The sequence below is a fragment of the Vicugna pacos genome, chromosome 5 (genome assembly GCF_048564905.1).
Source record: "Vicugna pacos chromosome 5, VicPac4, whole genome shotgun sequence".
NCBI classification, from domain to species: Eukaryota; Metazoa; Chordata; class Mammalia; order Artiodactyla; family Camelidae; genus Vicugna; species Vicugna pacos.
Window position 1 is genome coordinate 8,344,351 of NC_132991.1, and position 24,300 is coordinate 8,368,650.

The 24,300-nt window shown below is 53.4% G+C and overlaps 1 protein-coding gene across 5 annotated transcripts in view; it reads right to left on the reverse strand.

Moving 5' to 3' along the window:
* GLI2 (GLI family zinc finger 2) overlaps positions 1 to 24,300 on the reverse strand; it is a 245,751-nt gene that overhangs the window by 160,549 nt on the left and 60,902 nt on the right. For 3 of the 5 annotated variants that reach the window (XM_072960816.1, XM_072960813.1, XM_072960814.1), the window contains exon 2: positions 20,552 to 20,735. The exons of 1 other annotated variant lie outside the window; for it this stretch is intronic. In XM_072960816.1, the coding sequence (XP_072816917.1) occupies positions 20,552 to 20,705 (154 nt within the window). In that variant the 5' untranslated portion in view covers positions 20,706 to 20,735. Of the gene's footprint in view, positions 1 to 20,386; positions 20,409 to 20,551; positions 20,736 to 24,300 lie in introns of those variants that run through there. One more of the 5 variants, XM_072960822.1, reaches the window with a different exon arrangement.

Here is a 24,300-nt window from a genome sequence, read left to right on the forward strand (position 1 = left end):
AGACTTGCCTGGGAGCTGAAAGTCAGGAGGCTTAGAAGTACTTTGTGTTCCGGTTGGGGGTGTGGGGGGGAGTAGGGGGGGCACAAAGAGATGGGCACAGAATCTTGGTGGACCCTGCTGGTCTTGTAATAAGCAATAGCTTTGCTCCCTACCTGCAGACCCCCTACTCTGTAAGGACTTACCTAATATCAGGGCCCAGCCTGGCTCTTGAATTTGTCTGCACTAAATGCATGAGACATTCAGCTCCAGCTGAGGCCCTAGCCAGTTGAAAAAGTCAGCTTAAATTATCAGAGAAATGCAAATCAAAACTGCAATGAGGTATCACCTCACACCAGTCAGAATGGCCATCATTCAAAAGTCCACGAATGATAAATGCTGGAGATGCTGTGGAGAAAAGGGAACACCGCTGGGAGGAATGTAGTTTGGTGCAGTTGTTATGGAAAACAGTATGGAGATTCCTCAAAAAACTAAAAATAGACTTACCTTATGATCCAGCAATCCCACTCCTGGACATATATCCAGGGGGAACTCTAATTTGAAAAGCTACATGCACCCCAATGTTCATAGCAGCACTATATACAATAGTCAAGACATGGAAGCAACTTAAATGTCCATCAACAGATGACTGGATAAAGAAGTTGCGGTGTATTATACAATGGAATACTACTCAGCCATTAAAAAGAATAAAATAATGCCATTTGCAGCAACATGGATGGACCTAGAGATCATCATTCTAAGTGAAATAAGCCTGAAAGAGAAAGAAAAATGCCATATAATATCACTCATATGTGGACTCTAAAAAAGGAAAAAAAGAGGACACCAATGAACTCATCTACAAAACAGAAACAGACTCACAGACATAGTAAACAATCTTATGGTTACGGCGGGATGAGGGAGGGAAGGGATAAATTTGGGAGTTTGAGATTTGCAAATTTAGCCACTTTATATAAAAATAGATTTTAAAAGAACCAAATTTCTTCTGTATAGCACAGGGAACTGTGGTCAATATCTTATAATAAGCTTTAATGAAAAAGAATATGAAGACGAATTTATGTATATGTATGCATGACTGGGACATTGTGCTGTAAACCAGAAATTGACACATTGTAACTGACTATACTTCAATTAAAAGAAAAAAAGAAAAGAAAGTGAGCATACACCCTGATCTCTGCTTTGGGCCACTGGCACCTACACACACCTTCCTGGAAACTGCTTAGGGACACAGAGCTATTTTCTTCTTAGGTATTTCTTCTTGGATGGAAAAAATAAAATAAAATAAGATACCGTGAATGCACCCAATGGCAGCCCTGGTATCAGACTCAGGCCTGTCAGCCCCAGGCTTGGAGGAGGCACTACTGGCCCTGTTTGGAGCTCTCTGGCTTTTCCTACCACCACTCTGCCAGCTCTAGCCTCTGCCAGGTGCAGGTAACAGGGCCAAGTGGTCCCTTGAACCAGAACACAATGCCTGGGAAGGCACAGGGCAGGGGAGGAGTGCAGGTTTGGGCCCAGGACCCCATCAAATCCCAGTCTTCTCCTTGCTCGTGGTGACCTGGTGGGCAAGTCTGGGGACTCCTCTGGGTCTCACGTACAACACGAGGCACAAGGGCCTTAGGAAGGTCCATCGTTGGTAGGACCTCTGGCACCCTGCATCCTGGGCCATCCAGGGGCATGGGTCTCTGAAGTTTCGGTCGTACACAAGCCTGGGGTTGATGATGCTGGACGATCAGAGGCGGCCCTGGAGGAGAACTGGCGGTCTGCGTGTGGATGGAGAGGAGCATTATGCGTCCACCCCAGGGTACACAGAGGACAGGTAAGACATTAAGAAAGCCATTGGGTAAGCAAGTGTGGAGCCAATGAGATGAGTGTGGGTGTCACAGAGCAGAGAAGGCTGAGAGGGTGGGACCCACCACCCCCGACCCAGGGTGAGAACAAGATGGCCTGTGGAGGAGGCTCCAATGAGAAGAGAAGAGATGCGGCCCTGGGACCTTGGTTCAAGGGAGAAGGGAGGGGCAGGAAAACACCCAGGGGCATCCAGGGTCTAGGGAAAAACAGGGCGGGGTGGGAGCGCTGGTGAGACTGTAAGAGCAGAAGAAGAGGAATGAAGACCACCCACTGGACTGAGCAGCACGGGGACCAAGGAACCATCTGGGTGAAGAGATGGGGCAGGGTCTGACAGATGTGCGCTTAAACGGGGAGCACAGTCAGGAGTGAAGCTATGAAGGGGAAAAAAGAACATGCAGTCAGAGGGCAGAGGGCACCGAGGGGCACACGGGAAGCTCCACGGAGGGACCTCGGGGAGGCGCTGGGGGTGGCTTTGTATCGTGGCCGCAGAGCTAAGCTGACACTTCATTCCCAGGAACTCCTTTCTCAGCATGACTCCAGGTCAGGGTTGGCCACAGCTGAAACGTGTGTGTGAGATGAGGAGGGAGGATGTGGAAAGCTGTGGTCCTCTTTCAGGGTAGGGGCAAAGTCATGGGATTTTTATAGTAATATCAAAAAGTGATATGTTTTTCTCTCTCATCTCTCACTGTACATTTGAAGAGCCTCAGGACTCTGTGAGCCAGTATTTCCAAATGTCTAAAGCATTTGGATGCTTTATAAGGATGATAATACAAAATAGTGCATGGTAAAAAGTATTCATTCAAAGTGCAAGGCAGATCAATGGATTTTATTTAACAGAATATAGAAAGGTCTTTGATACGGTTTCAGATTCCACACTGCAAGTAACATTTAAAAAACAACCACGTATCAAGTTTTGGTGTAATATCAAAGAGGAATATCTACAATTAGCTGAAAAGGCTTTTAAAATACCCCTCCACTTTCTAACTCTACGTCTTACATGAGGCCAGAGTTCCTCCATGTATTTCAACCAAAACAACATACTGCAACAGATTAAATGCAGAAGCAGGTATGAGAATCCAGCTCTCTTCCATGAAGCGAGTTATTAAAGAGATTTACCAAAGTGTCATCCCATTTGTCTCATTTTTAAATTTTAGACAATTGTTACTTTTCATAAAAATAATGGAGTTACCATTGTTGTTTTCAAATGAATTAAAAATAAAAATATGAAAAGTTGTTTCTCAATTTACATTTCTACCAAGGTAAATGTCAAGAGATACAAACCCCACAAACAGAAGTTCTTTAGGGTCCTCAGTAATGTTTTTTTCTTCTTCTTTCTTTAATGGAGGTACTGGGGATTGAACCCAGCACCACGTGCATGCTAAGCACGTGCTCTACCACTGAGCAATTACCCTCCCCATCAGTAATTTTTAAGGGACCAAAAGGTTTGGGAATCCTTGACAAAGGGCAGCAGGCACCCGCCCTCGGCTCTGGAGCATCATCACTGATCCGTGGCAACATGGGCAGAGCCAGCTCGTCCAGGACCAAGGGGCAGGCTGCCTTTGCAGCTCCCTCAGATCCATCCAGCCTGAGGATGGGAGCTAGCAGAGGGGGACGGCTATGAGCTCTAACTATCCCTCTGGGTTCCGGTCGATCCATGTTCTCCCTCTCGTCACAACCAGCCTTCCCTCCCACTGTAGACCCCAACACCAGATGCAGAGGTCACAGCCGCATCTCCCACAGCCTGGTCCCATCCCAGCCCTTGTCCTGCGTCACCCACAGCGGCTGCTTCCCTGATCTGACTGTACCTGGGATGTGGGTGTCTAGGGACCACAAGGCACATGCAGAAGGACCACCAGGAGCCATCTGGTAGATGAGTGAGAAAAGCATTCTGGAAAGTGGGGGAGCCACACGGAGGCTCAGAGGCAGGAGAGGACAGGCATGTGGGAGGGACACTGATGCCGGAGAGGGGAGCGGGGGGCCACGTGTCCCCACAGAGCTTGCACTTGGCCCGAGGTGCCATGGAGCCCAGGCTGATGACCCCAGTCCCCTCCACTGCCTCAGGAAGGGGGCCAGCACGGTCTGGAAGGCAGCAGGCAGGTTTAACCCTCACTCCCACCCCCAGCTTTGGACGTGGTGATTTGCGGCTCCTCTAACAGATGGGCTGCAGCCCCATAAAGGCAGAAAGGCCCTAAGGCGGAGCCGCCTTCTCTTCCAGGCTTCGCTGTGGTTTTTTTATGAGTAAACATTTCTCGATAAAGACTTACTGTCAGCAGAGACCCCTTCATACCCCAAAGGTAAGGGTTTAAGTGGCCTTCTAACTGCAGTTACTTATCTTTACAATGGCCAGCAAGGGTCCGCTCAATGGCAGAGGCTTTCATTTCACTGTATATATTTTTAGTGACTGGTTATCAATCAAGCTCATCCCTGGGGCTTAGGGTCTGGGGTCTCTTCCATTCCGGGCCAGGCTGGGAGAACCATCCCTGCCCCCCACCCCTGAAGTTCTCTGGACTTCTGGCACTGAGAGTCCTCAGGAAGCCAGGATGCAGGCCCTTGTTGCCAGGACGCACCAAGGGGATCTTCGGGTCCCTCAGGCCCGTTTCTGAGCAGCGGCCACTTTCCTGTCCTCCTGCGCTCTTCCCCATCAAACCTTCTCTCTCAACACAGAATCTGATAAACTCATTCCCACGGAGGTGCAGATGTTTGACAACAGCCAAGTCGTTGCCCTCTCCCTGGGAATTCTCTATTGCTCCACACCCACACATTCTTAAGGCCTCAGAATGCATCTCGAATGATGAAATCACAGGGAGGGACATGGAAAAGGCTTCCTAACCCCCCAGGAATCACGACCTGTACGTACTCACCACTTCTATCTCTGTGTAGCTGATGCCACGGGTTCCCTCACATCCCCATGCTCTTTAGTAGCCCTTTTCCAAAAATTGTAAATAGGAAAATAGTTTGCTTTTTTTCAAGCGCAATAGTTATCATTATATATGTTAATAATTTGAGTTGTATTGCCAGTCTGTTGAGATTGGCTCAAAAGGGTAAATCTTGCTGGCTGCTCTCAGAGATAATTTTGAACTACGTAAACCTTATTTCTGACCCTCTCCCCTCCAAAAAATGATGCACACACATCCAGCTTTCAGTCACGAGCACCTGTGGGTAATCATGAGGGTTCTTCTCTGCCTCCAAAGCCCAATTTGCCCAACTGCACAGCAGGCTGGAAGCCAGCACAGCCCAGAGCGAGGACTGACAGGGGCTGCTGTTTAAACAGACCTCGATTCCCTTCCTCTTGGGTGGGATAGATCACATGGGGTCCCCGAGTTTCCCCGCAGGGTCCCCGAGTTTCCTGCGGGATGAAACCCCAGTAGTTCTTGGCAATAGTGGCTGGCTAAGGTACGCTGTACCTCTCTTGTCTCACTTCCCCAGCCCCCTCCTTAACCTCTCAATAAACCACGTGCACCGGAACCTTATATTAGAGCTTCTGGGGACTCTTAAGTGTGCAAGTGACCTCAAACCAGGGGCACCGCCTAAGACTTCCCCTGGATGGGCTGGGGAGGCTGTGGTGACCTTTTCCTGGGGATGAGGTGGCCCACAGGGCTGGTGTGAGACTGCACTTGAGAAAGGCAGGAGCCCATGAAGAGACTGGCAGTGGGGGCCGCGTACGGAGGGGGCAGCTGGGGATGGAGGGCCACATGCAGCTGTCCTTACAAGACCACCAGCCAGAGAGCAGTCCCGCAGGCTTGTGAAATGGCGTGCATCTGCCGCAGGCAGCCACCCAGCTGTTCAGTTCTTGCAGAAGCAGGGCCCTATGTCTCAGTCTGACCCTGGGCCCGGCCCTCTCCCTCCCGAGACACAAGCCAGCTGAGGGGGTCAGGCTGTTCCTTGTGTGCAGCTGGGATGTTTCTGGGATGAAGGAGCTCGAGGACATGTGGGCTGCATCCCCACGTGGTGCCCAGTCGGCCCCCACCTCTTCTGGGAAGGACTTTCAAAGGCCTCTCTTGCCCTGCGCCCCCCTACCAACCCCAAAGCAACAGAGCTCCTAGATCACAGCACTGGGAAACATCGACTCTGTTTTCTTTTTTATTTTGTTTTTTTGCATTTGTTTTTAAAGATCCCAGAAGCCTCTGACTCCTCCCTGGGGATACATGCACAAAACACATCTCTGACCACCCACAGCCCTGCCAGGACACTTGATCAGGGTTACTGATGCTTAAGGCACAAACAAGAGAGTAAATTAAATGCCTCACGTTCCAGGCACACTGAAAATTCTTCAGAACCCTCTCACAAATGTCACCCACCGTCATCATCCCAGCCAAGGGACAGAGGACCCGGGTTTCCTATTCTGAGGTCAGCACCCCGCCCACCCCCACCCACCCCAGGAACATGGCCGACAGAGGCACCACGACCCAGCCACATCTTGCCACACCTCCAGTCAGGGCCTGGTAAACTGCAATAGCAAGGATCATTCTTTTCATGCTTTTTCTGCTGACGAGGACTCTCATCTCCATTGCCAAGCAGGAGTGGAGGGTTGGACTCACAGACAGGTCGGGGTAAGGGGGACCCCACTAGTGCCAGGCCTGAGGTGCCAAGACCTGAGCAAGGCAGCCCAGGAAGAAAGTTCCAGAAACAGAGGGAGCGGACAGGGCTTGCAGGTTGTAATGGGGACTGGAGAGAGGGGATCCCAGAGCCTGAAGGACTGGGAAAGGAGGCATCCCCAGAAAGAGACCATGGGCTCCCCCAGTGTCTCCTTTGGAGCTGGAAAGGCCCAAGGCCCACTCCGGGGGTGATGACCGCAGAAACAGAGAGGGGGGCTGTGGTCCCCCACACTGGCACCGCGGTCAGCCTTTCCAGAGCCCCCACGAGGAAGGCCTTTGGTGAGGCCTCTGCTCCAGTCCCAGCCACAGCCCCATGAGGCAGGGAGGCCCATTCGCAAGTGAAAGACTAGGACCCGAGGGGCTAGCTCTGCCCCACAGTAGCTTGGAACCCAGGGCGTCTGGGTCCCCGGGGCTCCGCTCCAGTCCCTGCTCCTGACTCATGGGGTGGCTGGACCCGGGGTGGCGCGCCCTGCCTCGTGGCACGGGGACAGCCTGAGCCAGCTCTCAGCCTCCTCTCCTCCCCCAGCAGAGGAAGCGGTTTCCACTCTGCCTGAGCAGCACATCTGAAAGAGACAGCGGCTTTGACCATCCTGGGAAACACTGCCGAGCCCTGGTCTGCCCCCGCTGGGGTACCCGTGCTACATTCTTTGCGGTGTGGTCATTCATGGGAGGACTGGCCTGGCTCACCCAACTGGACTGTCCCCTCTGGGAAAGAACTTTGCTTGTGGGTTCCCTGCTGTGACCCTGTGACTACAACACAACATTGCCGGGCACACATTAGGCCCTCAATAAACATGTGGAAAGACAAAAGAGAGGCAGGGAGGGAGAGAGGAGGGCAGAATGATCTGAAAAGCAGAGAAACCCAGCAGGAATCACCTGCATCTCCTTTACAAGGGTGAGTGCTTCAAGTCACAGGATGTAAATCAATCCAGCGAAAAGGTGAGTTTCTTTGAAACAGTCCTCCCCTGCTCAAAGACTTTTGATGGCTACCTACTACCCAGAGTCGAAATTCCTCTGTGGCGCATCCAAGGCTCCCCACACCTTTCAAAGCTCCCTTGCTAACTGCATCTCTCCTCCCACGCCTTCAGGTAAAACCGTCTTGCAAGCAGGTGCTCTGGTCCCTGTCCTCCACATGAGCCATCTCATCCTCGCCCCCAGGCCTCCTCTATGTCCATTTCTCAGCACCCTCTCCCACAGGTCCCTCCTTCTGGGAGGAACCCTTCTTAGTGATGCTGCCCCCAGAACCGTCCGGCATTCCCTCTCTAAGGATCTCACCTGGTAACTCTCAGGGGCCCTCTGTGTTCCCCCATGGGGAGCTCAGAAAGGACAAGGAGGGACTGGGGACAAGCCTGGTCACTCCAGGTGCAGCCCCGGGAGGAGGCCCTAGACAGAATGACCAGGGAAGAGTCAGAAGAGTCAGACAGTCGGAGCTCTGACTCCATCTGGCACCAGCACATCCCACCAAGAGCCGGGAGAGAAACAGACAGCTTCCTAGTGACGTCAGTGGAGCCCCAAATGCTTCCCAGTTACGGAGGCCAAGAACCCCATGAAGATTCAGTGGGTTTCTGTCAGTTGCCACCAAGCATCCTGACTCAGTTTCCATCCTTTTAGGCCAAGGTACTGCCATCTTCCTGTATCTTCGTACATCACAAATATCCCTCTTGGGGCTCAGCAGTAAGTCCGGCCGCCTGCCCATCCTCCATGGCCTCTGGCTGAGAGCCGGCCTGAGGGGAAGGCACAGGGCTGGGAGAGGAAGGAGGGCTCCGGAGCTGTCAGCTGGAACTTACTGAGGACACAGCGAGGCCAGAGTAGAGCAAGAATAGTTAAGGGAAGTGTCAAATTAGGGGTGCCAGGCCAGGCCAGTGGAGACAGGAGGGTGCACCAGACAACTGCCACCTTAACCATGCCAACCCTGGCCAACTCTGCCACTTCCCGGGACGGGAACTGCAATCCACCTGGCACTTGCTCTCAGAGGATGCTGCTCTGAAGGGGGCCTGGGACACCACACACTGAGCATCTAACACCCACCCTTCCCGGGAGATTCGTCTGAGGCAGGGACGGCAGCCTGGCTTGGGGGGGTCCCAGATCTGCTTCTTCCCAGGGTCCATCCCACACTTGCTGTGTGGCCTTGGCAAGACCATTCCCCTCTCTGGGCTTCAGAGGACCAGATGGTCCCTGAGCCTCTTCCACTCAGAAGCTCAGAAGAACCCAGTCCTTCCCAGCAAGGCATCTGATTTCAAGCAGGGCAGGGACCCGGTGCCTCCCTCACCTTGTGGCTCATCCACCTGGAGTAGTATGAGGGGCTGGCCAGGTCACTCTGGCATGCAGGCAGGCCACCTCCCCCAGCTCCACTGCCCCCGCCCCCCTGCTACTGCAGAGCCCACAGCTCCTGCCATGATCAATTACTCGGAGTCCATGCGAGGACGTAATCGGGTGATAAAGGACTGGAAGTTAGCTGGAGGCTGGTGCTCTTTCTAAAGTGATTTACTCAGCTCCCCTCCACACTCACGCCCTTAATGTAATTATTTACTTTGTCATTAAACACCGTCCTTCTACTCCGGTTATTTTTAGAGCTTCTGGAGCCTATAGAGTTGGCTGGGGAGGGAGGAAGCTGGGTCCTCCCTGAGGGGCAGCGGTGATCACACAGCCTGGGGACTCATGCTAGGGTTTGGGGGCCACGACAAGGCCGTCCCAGGTGCCACAGGCCCCCCTCAGGTCTCTAACCTCCTTCCTTCATTCTTTCTTCCTCCTTCCCTTCTCTTCTAAAACTGAGATATAATTCACCTACCATAAAATTCACCCATTGAAACCATACAATTCAGTGGTTTTTAGTATATTCAGTGTTGAGCAACCATCACCACTACCTAATTACAGAACATTTCATCACCCCAAAAAGGAACTCCAGACCCATCAACCGTCCCTCCCTGTTCCCTCCTCCCCTCCACCCCGGGCAACCACTAATCTATTTTTCTGTCTCTATGGATTTGCCTGTTCGGGACAGTTAATATAAAGGGAACCATACAATATTCAGCCTTCTATGTCTGGCTTCTTTCAAGGTTCATACATGTTGAAGCATGTATCAGTATTTCATTCCTTTTTATGGTCAAATAATATTCCACGATGTGACTATCTCACATTGTACCCATTCATTAGCTAGTAGACGTGTGGGTGATTTTCACTTTTTGGCTATTATGAACAATGTTGCTCTGAACATTTGTATATAAGTTAGTATTTGAATATATGCTTTCAATTATTTTGGGGTATGAACCTGGGAGTGGAACTGCTGGGCCAATTCTTCCTTCTTTCTCCATCCCATGTCAGCACAGAGCTGAGAAGGCTAGGGGCCTGGCACGAGGGTGCTGCTGTGGGTAGAGGTCAGCTGGAAAGCTCCACACTGCTCTGGACCAGAAACAGGATAAAGTTCCCACCTGCATCCGGCCTCAGAACTCACAGAGGCAGCCAAGTGCATCTTTGGCAATTTGTGCTTCCCTTTCTAACCCTCTTTTTGACCCTCTTCTCCCCTGGCTCAGCTCTCCCAGTCCCTGGTACTCCAGTGCCCACAGCCTGTTTCTGGGGAGGGCCCTGGCACCAGGTAACCTAGGTCACAAAGAGGGACAAAGGACAACATAGGCCTCTGCATTAACCCAGAGGCAAGGTGAGAGCTAAGGGTAAATTTCAGGTGCTCAGTTGGAAGAGGAGAGTGATGGTGCCCTGACCACCATCACACCATGCAGGATCCCTGCTCTGCCCTGGTACCCAGGGTACAAGGCTTCCCCCTGGAAGCTCCTTCATGTCCAGAATGGCAAGGATTGATGAAGGTATAAAGTGCATGCTTGCTGTCCATTGCCAGCATCACACCAAACTCAAACCCTCCTCCAAATGGGGTGGAAAATCAGATGTGGAAACGAGCCTCACTCTATCTGGTGTCACGGGTTCAGAGGTCCCAATCCCCACAAATGCAAGAGGGCCAGCCAGCACACAGGCACAGGGAAAGAGCCAAGGACAGTTTCTCAAGACAGAGCCCCTCCAGCCCCCTCCCTGACTGCCAAAGAGAAGAGGCTGCCTGAACCTGGAGAGGAGGGGGGGGGTCCAAACAAGCGATGCACATCCAACGCCAGGCCGGGCCTCCAGCATGTGTGGCTGTGCAGCAGCTGGAGGTCACAGACGGAGCAGGGCCTCCGGACAGGGCATCACAGAGCTTCCCATCCCTGAGGCAGGGGCTTGTGCTAGAATGAAGGGAGTGGGGAGTGGAGAGTGAGGGGAGCCCCTCCTTAAGGGGCTGACAGGACCAGCCACCCCAAGCCACTCTCGGATCCCAGGACCTTTGCCCATGCTGTTCCTCAGGCAAGAACACCATCTCTCTTGCTCATCATGGGCAAACTGCTACACCTTGTGAAGACTCGGCTCAGATACCTATGTGTTCATTCATTCATTCATTCATTCATCCCTTCTCAAATATTTATTGGAAGCATATGTGCTACTCTGGGAAGCAGTTCTAGAATAATTATAATAATAGTAATAATAATACTAATAGCAACAACTGTTACAAGCCCAATGTCTGCTCTATGCCAGGCACTGTCCAAGCCCTGTACACTGGTTATCTGTCTCCCAGTCCTCAGAAGATGAGTATTTTGTCCGTTTTTAAGATGAGGACACTAGGATTCAGATCAGCAAAGAACACTCAACAAGGATGCAGCAGAGCAAGGATTCAAACCTCATCTGTCCAAGCCTGAGCCTCGGCCCCCAGACCACATTGACTACCCCAGAGCTGTTTTCTCCACGCACCAGCCGTGTGACTTGCTCTAAGCCCTGCCAGACTTTGCAAACACCTCTTCCATAACCTCTCCCCAACCATCTGATCTGAGTGTGCAGCTGCTCCCAGCAGGACCCTGACTGGTCAGAGAGGGCACACAGCCAGGGCCCTACACCCCTTTTGGGCCCCTGCTCCTTCCCTGCAGTTTCCCGATCGCCCAGGCATCAGGAAATGGCCACAGAAGCATCACAAGTTGGCGCATCTGGTTCCTCCACGGGCCAAAAGCTCTTGGGGACAGGCACTGTCATCCCCACCTGCCCCTTCTTGTGCCGGCCCAGGCTTCAGACAGGGCAGCGGCTTCATTCAGATGCACTGCTTTTCCCTCCTACCCATCTGTGTGCCTAAAAGGAGGAGACTCCAATGGAGCCACGGGACCTCAGCTGGCACGACTGAGTGTCCACACACCCCCTGGGGTCCCCAGCCATCCCCCTGGGCCCGACTCCAGGGCAGTCAGAAGGCCTTCTCCTTCTCTGATCCCACAGGTCCCCTGACATCACTGCCCATCCTGCCACTGGCTGCTGGACCCCTTGGCTCCAGCCTCTCTGCCCAAGACTCCCTCCCACTGCAGGCTGAGCTGTCAATGGCCTTAAACCTCTGTGGCTGGTTCCCTGGTGCCTTGGGGACGGGAAGGGAGTCTAAACACTCCACCTGCCACCGAGGCTGGAGCCCCTCTCAGGCCCCAACCGCACACCCCAAACTGGAGGCACATGGGTCAGTCCGCTGACCCCTCAAACCCCTGCACTCCCGAGGGGCCGCTCCCCACACCAGTGTCCACTCACCCTTTCCTCTTTCCACCTGGAGTCACCCTGCACATCCCTAAAGGCCCAGATCTGACACTGCCACCCCAGGAAGATCCCTGGGCAGGATCCATCACTGTCCCCCATGTGTCCCCCTAGTGTTCTGTTGTGGTCCCTCCTCCTGCAAGGACCCCTCGAGGACAGAGGCGGGGTCTCTGCCATCACCACATCTCTGCTTGGCATTCCAGAACCATCTGCGGGATGCACATGTGAGCTTAGGGAACTCCAAGGCACCCAGGCCTTCTCAGGCTGGTCCCCCTCCTGCTCCAGGTGTCCCATATCCACCCCAAACACCAGGCCTGACTTCATTATCTGCAAAATGTTCCCGAGATCAGAGGCCATGAGACCTGGCCACAAACATAAAATAAATTATCCTCTCCACACCAATGATAAATGATTCTATTAGCAAACCAGATTGTTAAGCTTCGATATAACAGAACGCAGGAAACTGGGGCCCATCCATTCTCCCTCCGGCGCATACTGAGTTGTAAATAGGTTATTTTGTGTGTAAATAACACATTAAAACACAGCATTAGCTGTGTCTTTTGATAGAGAGGAAATTGTTACAAATAAATAATTCCGGACAGGAATGTAAAATAAGCCAGATTTAACAGTGCCCGCCTGGTGCAGCCGTGTTAAACATGACTGAAATGATAAACCCCGGAATATACTAATAGTAAACTATGCACTGACATCAAAGTAATGAGGCTGTATTTTTACCAAGCTTTAGAAATGCTAAAATTAGTTTTGACAGAACCAAACGTCAGAAAAATGTTTCTAACATAAACACCGCCCAGTTGGGAAGCAGGGGCTGGGGCCAGGAAGGGGGCAGAGCTGGGGGTGGGGGGGCGATGGGTCCTACCCCACACAGAAATCGGGTTCCAGACCCCATGGTATCACTGGGTGACTGTGCGTCAGGGTCTCTGGACCTCAGTCTCCACATCTGTAAAATGAACAGATTTGAACCACATGATCTTTTTAAAGCTTCTTCTAGTTCTATCACTGGAATGACTTCGAAACTTCACCCCAACCCTGCAGTAGTTTAACATACAAAGGAGCCATGAGAAATGAAGCTGTGTCTGCCAGGGCCGTGGTCCTAGGGACGAACAGAAGCAGGAGGCACAGCCGTGCCCTGGGACTGTGGGCACAGCTCACATGTGCCAGCAGATGACACAGGAGGGGCAGGCCCCTAGGGGTGGCCAGGCAGGGGCCAGCGGAAGGCTGTCAGAGCGCAGACCCGGGGTTGGCCTTGAACGCGGTAGGCAGGAAGGGGCAGGGGAGAAGCCTGCCAAACTGGGGGCAAGTGGGTATCCCAGCTGATTTGGGGTGGCAGCCGTTTTGAGTGATGTTTGTAGCACGGGGTCTCAGTGTCAAACACGAGACCACGATATGCAAGAGGAAAGCCTGCTCAGAAATCCATCGCTCACATTTACTTGGTCTCCACGCGGGCCCTCTGCCAGCTACAAAGGCTCTGCTATTTCACTTCATTGTAGCCACAGAAAGTTACCGTTCTCATTTCCATTTTCCAGAGTTCAGAGAAGTTAACTGACTGGCCCCAGAACACACACCTACAGGAGGGGAGCTGGGAAGAGACCAGGTCCTTCCCCCTGTACTTGGCCGTGTCCCGGAAGGAGGCTCCAGCCCTCACCCTCTGCCCCAGGCACCCCGCCGACCCTTCAGTACACTCCCGGCACCCAAGACCACGCCAGGGTGTCGTCAAGAGTCCATCAGAGCCCACCCCGGGTGGTTGTTCTGCACCCCACTTCCTGGATGTGCGAAGTTGTCACAGGCCACTGAGCTCTGCTCTCGAAAAGTCTGGTGGGAACCGGCTGTTCCGTGTCACTAGGCCGTTAAAACAAGCCCAGAAGCAGCGTCAACAGCAATCCTGAAAATCACTTAAATAAGAGTAATTGCCCACTTAGTCACACGTGAGTGCATCCTGGGGCCCAAGGCAGAAGTGGGTGGCCACAGCCGAGCAGCTCAGGTGGCCGAGGAGGGCTGGCCCATACAGCAAGTCCCCACCTTGGGAGGGGAGCCAGGGCCCAGGAGCAGACCAGGCCCGACTGACCCTCGTCCCAAGGAACCTCAGGGCCAGCAGAGGCAGCTGACCGCACCAGCCCACCAGGCGCACACCTGGCAGGACAGTATCAGACTCACTTCCCTCACTCGGCAATCATTTATTGGGTGTCTGCGTTGCTGGGGTGCAGTGGGGAACAAACACATGGGCATGGGGAGGAGTCGGGTTGGCTGGGACTCACACAGACACAGCTGGGACTCGAAGGTATTTGTCAATGACAGGGCCCGGCGGGGTCCACGTGACCTGGGGGGATTTCCTGGCCCTGAGCATCACAGCGAGAACGCGCACCCCCTTATTTACACATTCTGATATTTGCACAGCACTCCGAGACCAACTTGGATGCCTCCCCTCTGAGCAAAAATGTGCCTGGAAGAAACTTTCAAAGAAGCCAATGGCCAGTGAACAAGATAAAGGGGTGACATGTGGGAGCTTAACTCAGGCAGCAGGGGAGGCTCAGCCCTGCAGGTACTAACCAGCTGTGACTACCACCAGTTCCCCACTTCCAGGGATCTGGTCCATGCCCTGGACCAACTGCCACCAATGAGCTGGCAAACCTATTACGCTAAACGTACACACACCCGGGAGGTTCTGTTTCAGTGGGTCTGGGCAGCCTGGGGGTCAGAATTTAATAGTCGCCCTACAAGATCCTAAGGTATAGCCAGCTTCGGGCATCCTGTGGTCTGGCCCCACCCTCCAGCGTACAAAGCTGAGTTAACAAGGCCAGGGACCTGCTCAGGGCATCTCTCCAGGATGGCCTGTGGGAGCGCAGCACAGCAGGACAGGAACCCAGGTCTGATTTCCAGCCCAGGGTTCCCTCCTCCACTCTCCAGTAGGAAGACACCAGAAATCTGGGCTTCCCACCACCTGTCTAACCTCAGGAGGTCAGTTAGCAAGGGTGACCAGAGAAGGAGAGGCTCTAAGTCAGGCAGAGCCTGCAGACCTAGGAAAGGAAAACTGATCATAGTTCATAAAGCAAATACTTAACGTGGGTCTCACCGAGAGCTAGCTTCGCGCCTGTCACTCCACGGAGGCTAACTCAAGCAATTCTCCCAACGCTGTGAAGCAGGAACATCCCATGGTTGTGTCCATTTTTCGGATGAGGAAACTAAGGCACAGAGGGGACCATAACCAGGTGGTCTGGCTTGAGAGGCTGGTCTGCTTCATGCTGCTACTCTGCCTGTGGGAGGAGAGGCTGCCGGAGCAGCTGCTACCCACGAGGTGCCTGTGGCAGGCAGGTGGGAGCACCCTGTATGTCTCCGGCAATTTCTGCACAGCAGCTCTTTGTACGGTTCCCATGTTACATGTGGAAAGACTCACCCTACCTCAGGCAGCTACAGCACAGAGGGCCCAATGCTTCAGAGTGATCAGAAATCACCCACAGCTCTGCTTTCAGGAGTCTGGGGTGGGGCCCGAGTCCCAAGGATGCTGTTGCTCTTGGGGGGCCAGAGGAGGGGGACCACCCTGGGAGCACCCTGGCCCGGGACATAACAGGCGCTCAGTGTAAAAGGAAGGTGTTGGACACTGTAGATGCGTCACAGGGTTTCTAAAGCCTGTGTTGATTTCAGGGACAAGCAAAGCTCACTGGATCAAGACCCAACTCTGAGATTTATGGCTCCAGCCCTTCTGATCATCCCACCCCAGAGGCTTGGAGTGGCTCAGTCCCTGGTGCTCTGCGGAGGCACACAGAGAGGCTCAGAAATATTTTTGGAAAGAAAATCCACTATTGAGGAGGAAAAATACAACAGCGTTTGGGAAGTTTCAGTGTAAAAAATGAGAAACATCTGAATCAAATTGCCTTTCAAATTATGCCATTTTAAAAATTAAAGGGGAAAAAAAGCTCTGGGCCAAAATGTGTTTTTAAAGCTTTCTGGCCTCCAAAGTGTTAGCACAACAGCTAAAGAGGCTGGGAAAGAACCCACCGGCCACTCTCATGAGCCACCCCCGCCAGGTGATTCCGCTAACCTTCCCCCAGTCTGACCACAGTGCTGCTTTCCCCCTGGGTACAGTCCTGCTCTGCAAAGGTGTTTCTGTCACACATTGTGGCCAGGGAGGCAGCAACTCTCAGTGGAAACACCCAGCCCCTAGCAGGTCAAGCAACAGAGGCCAGTCGAGTCAGGTGACTTTCAAGGTCCCTCTGCAAAGAATTCCCGGCCCCAGACTGCAAAGCACTGGAAGGGAGCAGGCGCTGTTACCCCACTGGGCAGACGATGGAGCGGAGGCTTGGTGACAGGTGAGGAAACGTGTCCGGGGCCGGGGCAGGGGCCGGACACTTACACGCAGTATCAGTGGGCTGGGCTTTCAGGCCCAAATCACTCACAAACAATCTAAAAATCACGATCTAAAAGCAAATACAGGAAAGAGACATTCACCACAGGAGAGACAGGAGCCCCGAGCCCCAGACCCCGCTCTCTGTTAAAGCATCAGGTGGCCTTGGGCAAGTCCCTTCCACAGCTCATCTCCGTCTTACTTACAAACGGAGAGACTCTGACCATCCATGAATCAGACGTGCCTGCAGCTCCCCTCTGACACCTAGGACCTCCCGCACGTCTCTCCCAAGCTTCGCCTCTGGGGACTCCCACTTCCCTTATGTCCTACTCTGGACTTCACTCCTGTCTCATCCCTAACGGGACTGAGGAACCTGAGTGAGGCTGAAGATACTGTCAGTCATGTGCTGGTAGATGTTTGCCAGCAGGGTCTGGCTGAGGGGAGGAGTGAGCGCAGCCCTGATCTGTAGGGTTTGCCAACTTTCCTGGTGTAAATACTCTAACTACGGCTAGGTCAAGTTACCAGCCTAAGGTCACAGGTGGCAGAGTTGGAAGGAGGTACGTACACTTGGTTCTCACAAGTCGGCACAGGCTGCTTGCAGCACATTCCTGCCTCTCAAATATAGTTATACTCTCATAGAGGGTTCCAAAAGGCTGAAGGTCCTTAAGAACCAAAGGGATGAGTGTCCTGTATGCAAAAGGTACATCACCCTGAGTCCCAACATCTGGACAACCACTGCTCATGGTACCTCTATGTGCTGTAATGTTGTGGTAGGGGTCACATATAATATGCATCCTGCTTTTTCTACACTTAATATTAGAACATAAGCACATCTCCCCATTATCATAAAGCCTTGAAAAGCATTTTCCATGTCTACAGAATATTCCATTAGACAGATGTTCCACAGTTTGATTTATCAATCTCCTATCATTGAACACTTAGACTGGATCCAAAAATCTTCACTGTTATGAATAAATAATGTGGAAATGAAATCGTTCTGCCTAAAGGTAAGTTTACTCTTAGAACCAAAGCCCTACAATTCCAGTGGTGGGACTGGAGCACCTGGAACTGATGGTCATTCGTTGGGATCACTGGATGAGGGGTTAAAGCTGGCCTGGAATACAGGGTAAGCCCGCATCTGGACACCTGGCAGCTGTGGGTGGCCACAGCTCTGCCAGTTCATGGGATCTGGCCCTTCTGTCATTCCTCACCCCCGTGCCCCTGCCATCCTCAGACAGGACTCACCCCTACTCTGGACAGATGTGTAATACGCCATGAAACACTAAGCTTGTATAAGACCTCTTTTCCCTCTGGGAAAGCTGCAAACCATAGTGCAGACCACGGGGACAATCTCATGGGCTCTGAAGGGGTAAACTGGGGTCGGAAGAGTCAGGTGTCTGAGCAGGTGTTCACCCGCTCAGCGACAGTGGAACCAGCGTCATCACACTCCTACGCCAGCAAACAGGCCTCAGGCAAGCCCTCCTAGGACAGGATGGTTACTCCATCTTTACCAGAAATGACTCAGGGACGGGGACCCCTCTACAGGCCGTTCTCGGCTCCCTGTACCCCTACCCCCGCCCAGCATGCACTGGGCGGCACTGCCCCTGTTCCAGGCCTTTGTGCAGCCCCAATGCCCTCCTCACCCCATGTCCACACCAGCCCCGAGCCTGCGGGCTGAGCTCACCTCCTCAGGCCCCACCGAGATGCCCCTCCTCCAGCCAGCTTCTCGCCAGTGCCATCACCACTCAGCTCCACGGGAGATCCTCAGGCGCTGCCACGTGCCAGGCCCAGGATCAAGCACTGAGCTCTGGACCTGAGCACAAGCATCTCCAGAACTGAGAGGGCCTCGTGCAAACCACCTTGGGCTGCCTGGCACCTCCCTCCGTGCATCCATCTCGCCTGTCGACAGGTCTATGCCCCGGCGGGCAGTGGGGCTCACAGCAAAGACTCTTTGGAACCTTCTGGGGCTCCAGTTTGCTGAGTAAAAGAGGATTCTTGCCCACAGCACCTCTGCCGCCACTGGTAAGGTTTAAGGAAGACTCAGTGTCACGAGATCATACAGACTTTGAACAACATCTGCCTAAAGTCTTCACGACACAGATTAGGAAAATGACACGTGGAGAAGGGCATGGCTTGTCACCACAGGACCCGGGATGTTGCTGCATGAGGACCCAGGCCAGCACCACCAGCCTCCCTCACCCCATATGCAGAACACAGTCGTCACAGTCCCCAGCACTGGGGGACCCACTCCAAGATGCCACCTGCTCTGCTCCCTGCAGGGACAGCTGCTTGCTTCCCTGACTCCAGGAGGGCCCTTCCCAAATAAGCTCTTCAGAGAGGGGTGCAAGGAGCAGGAGCCACACCTGACTCAAGCCTGAGAGCCTCCTGTCCTGGGGCAATTGGGCTGACAGGCCACGTCCACTCTCTGAAGGAACCTCACCAGCCAAGCACTCTCCTGGGGCAGGGCAGTGAGGGAACGAGGGCCTGTGGGGGTGAGCAGGGACGATGACTGGGGACGGGGTAGAGTGCGTCTGGGTTCCTCGGTGGAGCCGCTGCACCTCAAGCTGGGTGCCCCCCTCAACCCCCCCCCAACATCAACACCCACTCCAGAATCTGCTGTTACTGCACCACTGGTGATAACCAGGTTTGACACTACAGGGGCTTCCCCCCAATTGTGCCCTAATTACTTTAATTACTGCCTAAGTCTGTCCTCTGCTACTGTGACACAGCAGTAAATTGCACCGTGTGGCAATTCACCATCCACTCATGGCTCCACAGAGGCAGATCCAGGCCGGGGCGGGGACAGTTGAGGGCCCAGGGGTGGACAGAGGCACCGAGGCCTCAGAGGCTCATGCATCTCTGCATCAGGCAGAGGGACAGCTTCAGAAGTCACCATAGACCAGGGTGGGCCCTGACTCAGGGAGAAACAGACCACGTGCGGACACAGCCAGGCCCAGGACAAGCCAGCTTCGGAGGGGGACAGAGGTCAAGGGGCATCACGCAGGTCAGGAGGCCGAACGCCCGCCTCCCGGAGCAGGAAGGTTGGCCTGGGATCTCCCTCTCCTGATTTGGGCCACACATCCTGATAATGACCTCCAACTGAGAATCATGGGGAAAATCAAAACAAATGTAGTAACAACGATCTAGAGGTCCGCCAGTGCACTCTTGGAAACCCCGACTCCTACCCGCTCTGAGTGTCCTTCCAGTTTCCCCCGCTCTGGCCCTAAGCTGCACCCAGCATGGCCTGTGGAGCCACAGAACCAGCGTCGTCTGAGCACAGGTTAGAATTACAGAAACTCAGCCTCGCCTGACTTCCTGGCTGGGGGTCTGCACTTTGACAAAGCCCCCCTGCGACCTGGGTACATCAACTTGTCAGAGGCACCGCCAGCACTCACACCCCCACCCAGCAAAGGCGAATTTCCCTTGCTGCTCTCTGAGCTCTGCTTGAGCGGTGAGAGCAACAGGGCATGACTAAATGCACTTGAATAAAAAGGGGAAGAAAAGAAATCTAAGTCTCTCCATTCCTCAGAGACAGAAATAGGTTTTGTGGCCTCCAGATGGACTGCACAGACACAAGGGGAGGTCTCGCCTTCCCGCCAAACTTTCCCAACGGGATGCTGGCACGGACCCGTGGAAACCATAGAGTATTTCTCTTTGAGGCAGTAAAATGAGAGGCTGTGGCTGGTGGAGTCCTTCTGTTATAATTAAGTTGGCCAGAAATTCACCTAAGGATACTAAATTCCGTACCTGACCCTCTAATTACAGCCAGAAGGGATCAAGAGACAATTACTTTCCAAAATTGTCCTTGGCAGGCCAGAGGCAAGAAGCAGCCTCTCTGACACATCTCGAAGGTGCCAATGGAACGCACCCCAGGGCCACCCAGCAGCCCCACTCCTCCCTTGCCTTCCCTCTTCTGTTCTCAGGACCGCCCCCCACTGGCCGAAGCCCGAGACGCCCAGCACCCCGGGATGTGGGGTGGCCGGACCTCCGAGATCACCTGCAGGCGCCCGTCATGGTGTCTGGGATCCCCAGGAGCCGGGGCGCCCTCTTCGTCGCCCTCCATAAACCCAGCATGCCTGCCCGATGACATCGGCCACCGGTCTAATGAAATCCGAACGGGCTAATGAAAAACACCCCACCAAGTATGCCGACCAGAAAGTACCTCCTTGAGCAGCTACCGCCGCCGCCGCCGCTGCTGCCGTGGCCACCGCTAGGGCAGAAGCCTTCCTGCCCGGGTCCGGGAAAGCGGGGCCCTCCAGGATCCCACTTTTGGCTTCCTTCTTCTCCGCGGCTGTGGCTGAGGCGGACGTCTCCATCTTAGCCGCTCATAGTCCTGGGTGGCAGTCCTAAAGGAGGAGACAAAGACACTCACCAACACTGCCCCCAGACCCAGCCGGGAAACGCCGACCCAGATTCACGGCCGCCGCGCGCTTCGAAAGCAACCAACTTCATTCTCTTATAATTGGGAAGGAGGGTTTAATTAATTTTGAGAATTATTAGTTCTGAGATTCCACTGGTCTTCTGAACGACCTCGCGGACAACCGCCGAGTGTTCTCACCGTCTTGTACCCCAGATTTTTCAGGTCTGAGCAACAAGTTGCTAGCCCTGTGCAAGGCAAGAAGCAGGAAGCGGCTTGAGAAATGAAGTCAGAAAGCAATGCCCAGCAACTCAGAATCACAGGAAAATAAAAATAAATAGAGGAACCATGACTTAGAGGTCCTCGAAGATAAGCCCTCATTCTGTTCCTTCCCTGCCCACCAGATCCACCTTTCAGTTATTTATGTGTATGTCTGCTCATTCATACATTCATTCATTCATTCAACAGATTTTTCACCATTTTTTCACTTGCACACTCACTATATTTTCAAGGCCCTATTATGCATCAAGCATCCTGCCTGGTGCTGAATGTACAATCCATGGAGTTTACATTCTACTTTGGAGGCAAGATAAAGAAGAACGGAAAATAAATGTGTATTTAATTTCAGCCAGTGAGAGGCAGCCTGTAAAAGAAAGCAGACGGCAGAATGCAGCAGGATGGGATGGACAGAGGGGCCGCTGCCTTGCCTCTCCTAGGAAGGGATGCGATGCCACCTGAAGGTCTGAGGGAGCCCAGGGCAGTCAGAGGACACAGGAGGGAGCCACGGGCCTGGGTGGGGAAAGGCTGGCTGATCTGAGGAGCAGGTGAGTGAGGCTGTGGATGAAAACTATTACCAGCCATATCAGTAAGCAAAGACTGCTGTGGCCACCAAATCCTCAGCCGGTACGGCAACCCCCAACGGCGAGCGGAGGGAACTCAGGATGCAGACAAGCAGGCAGCTGGGCCTCTGCAGCTGCCCCAGCGGTGCACCTAGAGGGAACTCAGGATGTGGAAGAACAGGACACTGGCCCTAGATGGCTGACTGCACATCAAAGGAGTGATTTCAATGAGCCCAGAGCTTTGCACCTTCCCATACATAGAAAAGCGCTAAATTCCTTAACTTGAGATGTCTGCTTTTCTTTAATTAACAGTAATCTTTTGATGTTCCGACTACCTGGTCTTTGTTGCAAAAACTCGTATCTTGGCTTCTACCTTGCCACTTGGGAGCAGTCCCTCAGGGTGATCTGAGAGGCTGTCATCTTGGGCTTACGTCCTCAAAAGTGTCCACCGAATAAAATGCAACTCTCAACTTTTAGGTTGTGCGTTTTATTTCAGTCGACAAGGCCCTGGAGGGCTCTGAGCAGAGGAGGGAGGTGACAGGACTCACCTTATAAAGGGGTCACTCTGCAGGTGTGTAGAGAACCGATCTGGGGGGAAGGGGCACTACTGCAGTGACCCAGGGAGATGTTACGGAGGTTTGGGTGGAAGAGGCAGCAGTGGAACTTGGCTACACTCTGAAGACAGAGTCCACAGGTCTTGCTAGGGCTCGGATGTGGGTGTAACGGAAAGAAGAAAGAGTCATGGGTTAGGAGAGAGGGGATTCAGGGCACGGGAAACACTCCATATCCAGCTGGGGGTGGGTCACAAGCAAATGTTTTGGTAGGTGATGCTTCATTACTTGCAGATATTGCTAACTCAGTGTTCGTATCAAACATTACAGAATAGACATTTGAAAGCCAATTTTCTGAAAAGAAGGGGAAGTGGCATCAAAGATGGCCGAGCACTTGGACCAATGCACGGTGTTGCATTTGCTGGGATGGAGCACAGTGGGTGAGGAGCAGGTTCAGGAGCGAAGACCAGGAGCTCAGTCTGGGCCGCGTTAAGTCTGGGATGCCTATTAAGACACACAGACACTGCTGGAAATGCAAGTCAGAGCTCAGGGGGCAGGCAGAGGTTAGAGATGGGAAGATGGCAGCCACTGGGCAAGATCTCCAAGGGAGAGGGCGAAGGGAAGAAGAGAAAGTTCCAGAGCAAGACATGGGGCATTCCCACATTTCCGGAAGGGAAAAAAACATCAGCCAAGGAGATGAGCAGGAATGGACCCAGAAGGAAGAGAAGGTGGGAGTGTGCGGTCCGAGAATCCAACCCAAGAAAGGAATGCCTAGAGAGGAGGGACTCAGCTCCATCACTGGCTGTAAGAGACTAAGATGACCAGGCCCCAGAGCCGAGCAGATTCGGTTGAATGTCAGTGACCGGGCCCACTGTGGGCTCAGGGAGAACGCGGGAGAGAGTGAAACTGAGGCACATTCAGTCCAGAAGCTTTGCCAGAAAAGCAGCAAAAAGTGGGGCAGGACCTGGAGGGAGCCGAGGGGGTCCATGGGGGCTGTTTCACAGAGAAGGCAGGCAGGTCTGCAAGGCCAGGGGATGAGAAAGTTTCGGGAGAGCCTGTGAGTCTTGGGAGCATAGCAGAAACCAAGGACCGTGATCAGCTGCATCACTGAGGCCTCCAGTCTTACCCCCACAGGCCCCAGAATTTCACTTTTTTAAGTCTGCACAATACTCTCATGTTTTCCTAAGTGAAAAGTGTGAGTATGCAGGAAAGATGGGTGTGACACACAGAGACACCCGCAGTCTGGCTGGCCTGCCCAAAGCACAGCCTGAGTTCTGAGCCTCCCTATTTGGTCTCACAGACCAGCCTGTCTGGTTTCCACAGTCTTTTGAAACTCCCTGTCTAGAAAACCCAGGGTAGCTGGGGGACAGAGAAATCTCACCGAGGATTTTGGTGAGTTAAGGGGTTTCCTTTGGCCTCAAGATCTTGGGATCACTGCCTGATCCGTTAAGCCTATTTGTAGAATCTGTTCTTTGAGACGCTGGCTGTCTGAATGGCCACTAGCAACATCCCCTGGGCCAAGCCTGTCCTGTCTGCCCCCTTAGCCTGGCCCGGGAACCACCCCTCCCAGCCACATGTGTGGCACCGTCGGGTCACCTCCTCCTCCCCGCACTCCCCTGACCTCTGACCGGCTGCAGTCGCTCTCATTTCACCCGCTCTACCAAGCATCCTTCCCTTCCGGGTCCTGGGCACCCACATACCACCTCTGGTCCCCCTCCAGGTCCCCCTCTACCCTTTAGCCAGGCACCTACCCCCAAACCAAATCTCACCACATCCCTCCCCTGGCCAAGGCCTTGCTGAGCTCCCTTGGCCTTCAAGTAGAGTCTCCCTATGTCTGCCTGCAGCCTCCTCTCCCCTCTCCGCTTCACATCCAGCAGGCCTCTGCTCCAACTGTGCCACCCACCAGAAACCATTCACCCTTTCTGTGTAGGATGGACTCCTACTCTTCCTTCAAGGCACCTCCCCCCACCAGATGTCACCTCCTCCAAGAAGCCCCCCAACACCTCCCAAGTCATGTTCACTTTCGCTTCCAGATCCCTGCAGCGTCCCAACGCCCCGTACTGGATTCCTCATCGCCTCCAGGTCAGGAGTTGCTCCCCACTCGGGCTGGCACAGACCAACTGCTCAGGAATGCCTAGCAAAGGAAAACGGATCTCTGAGGCAG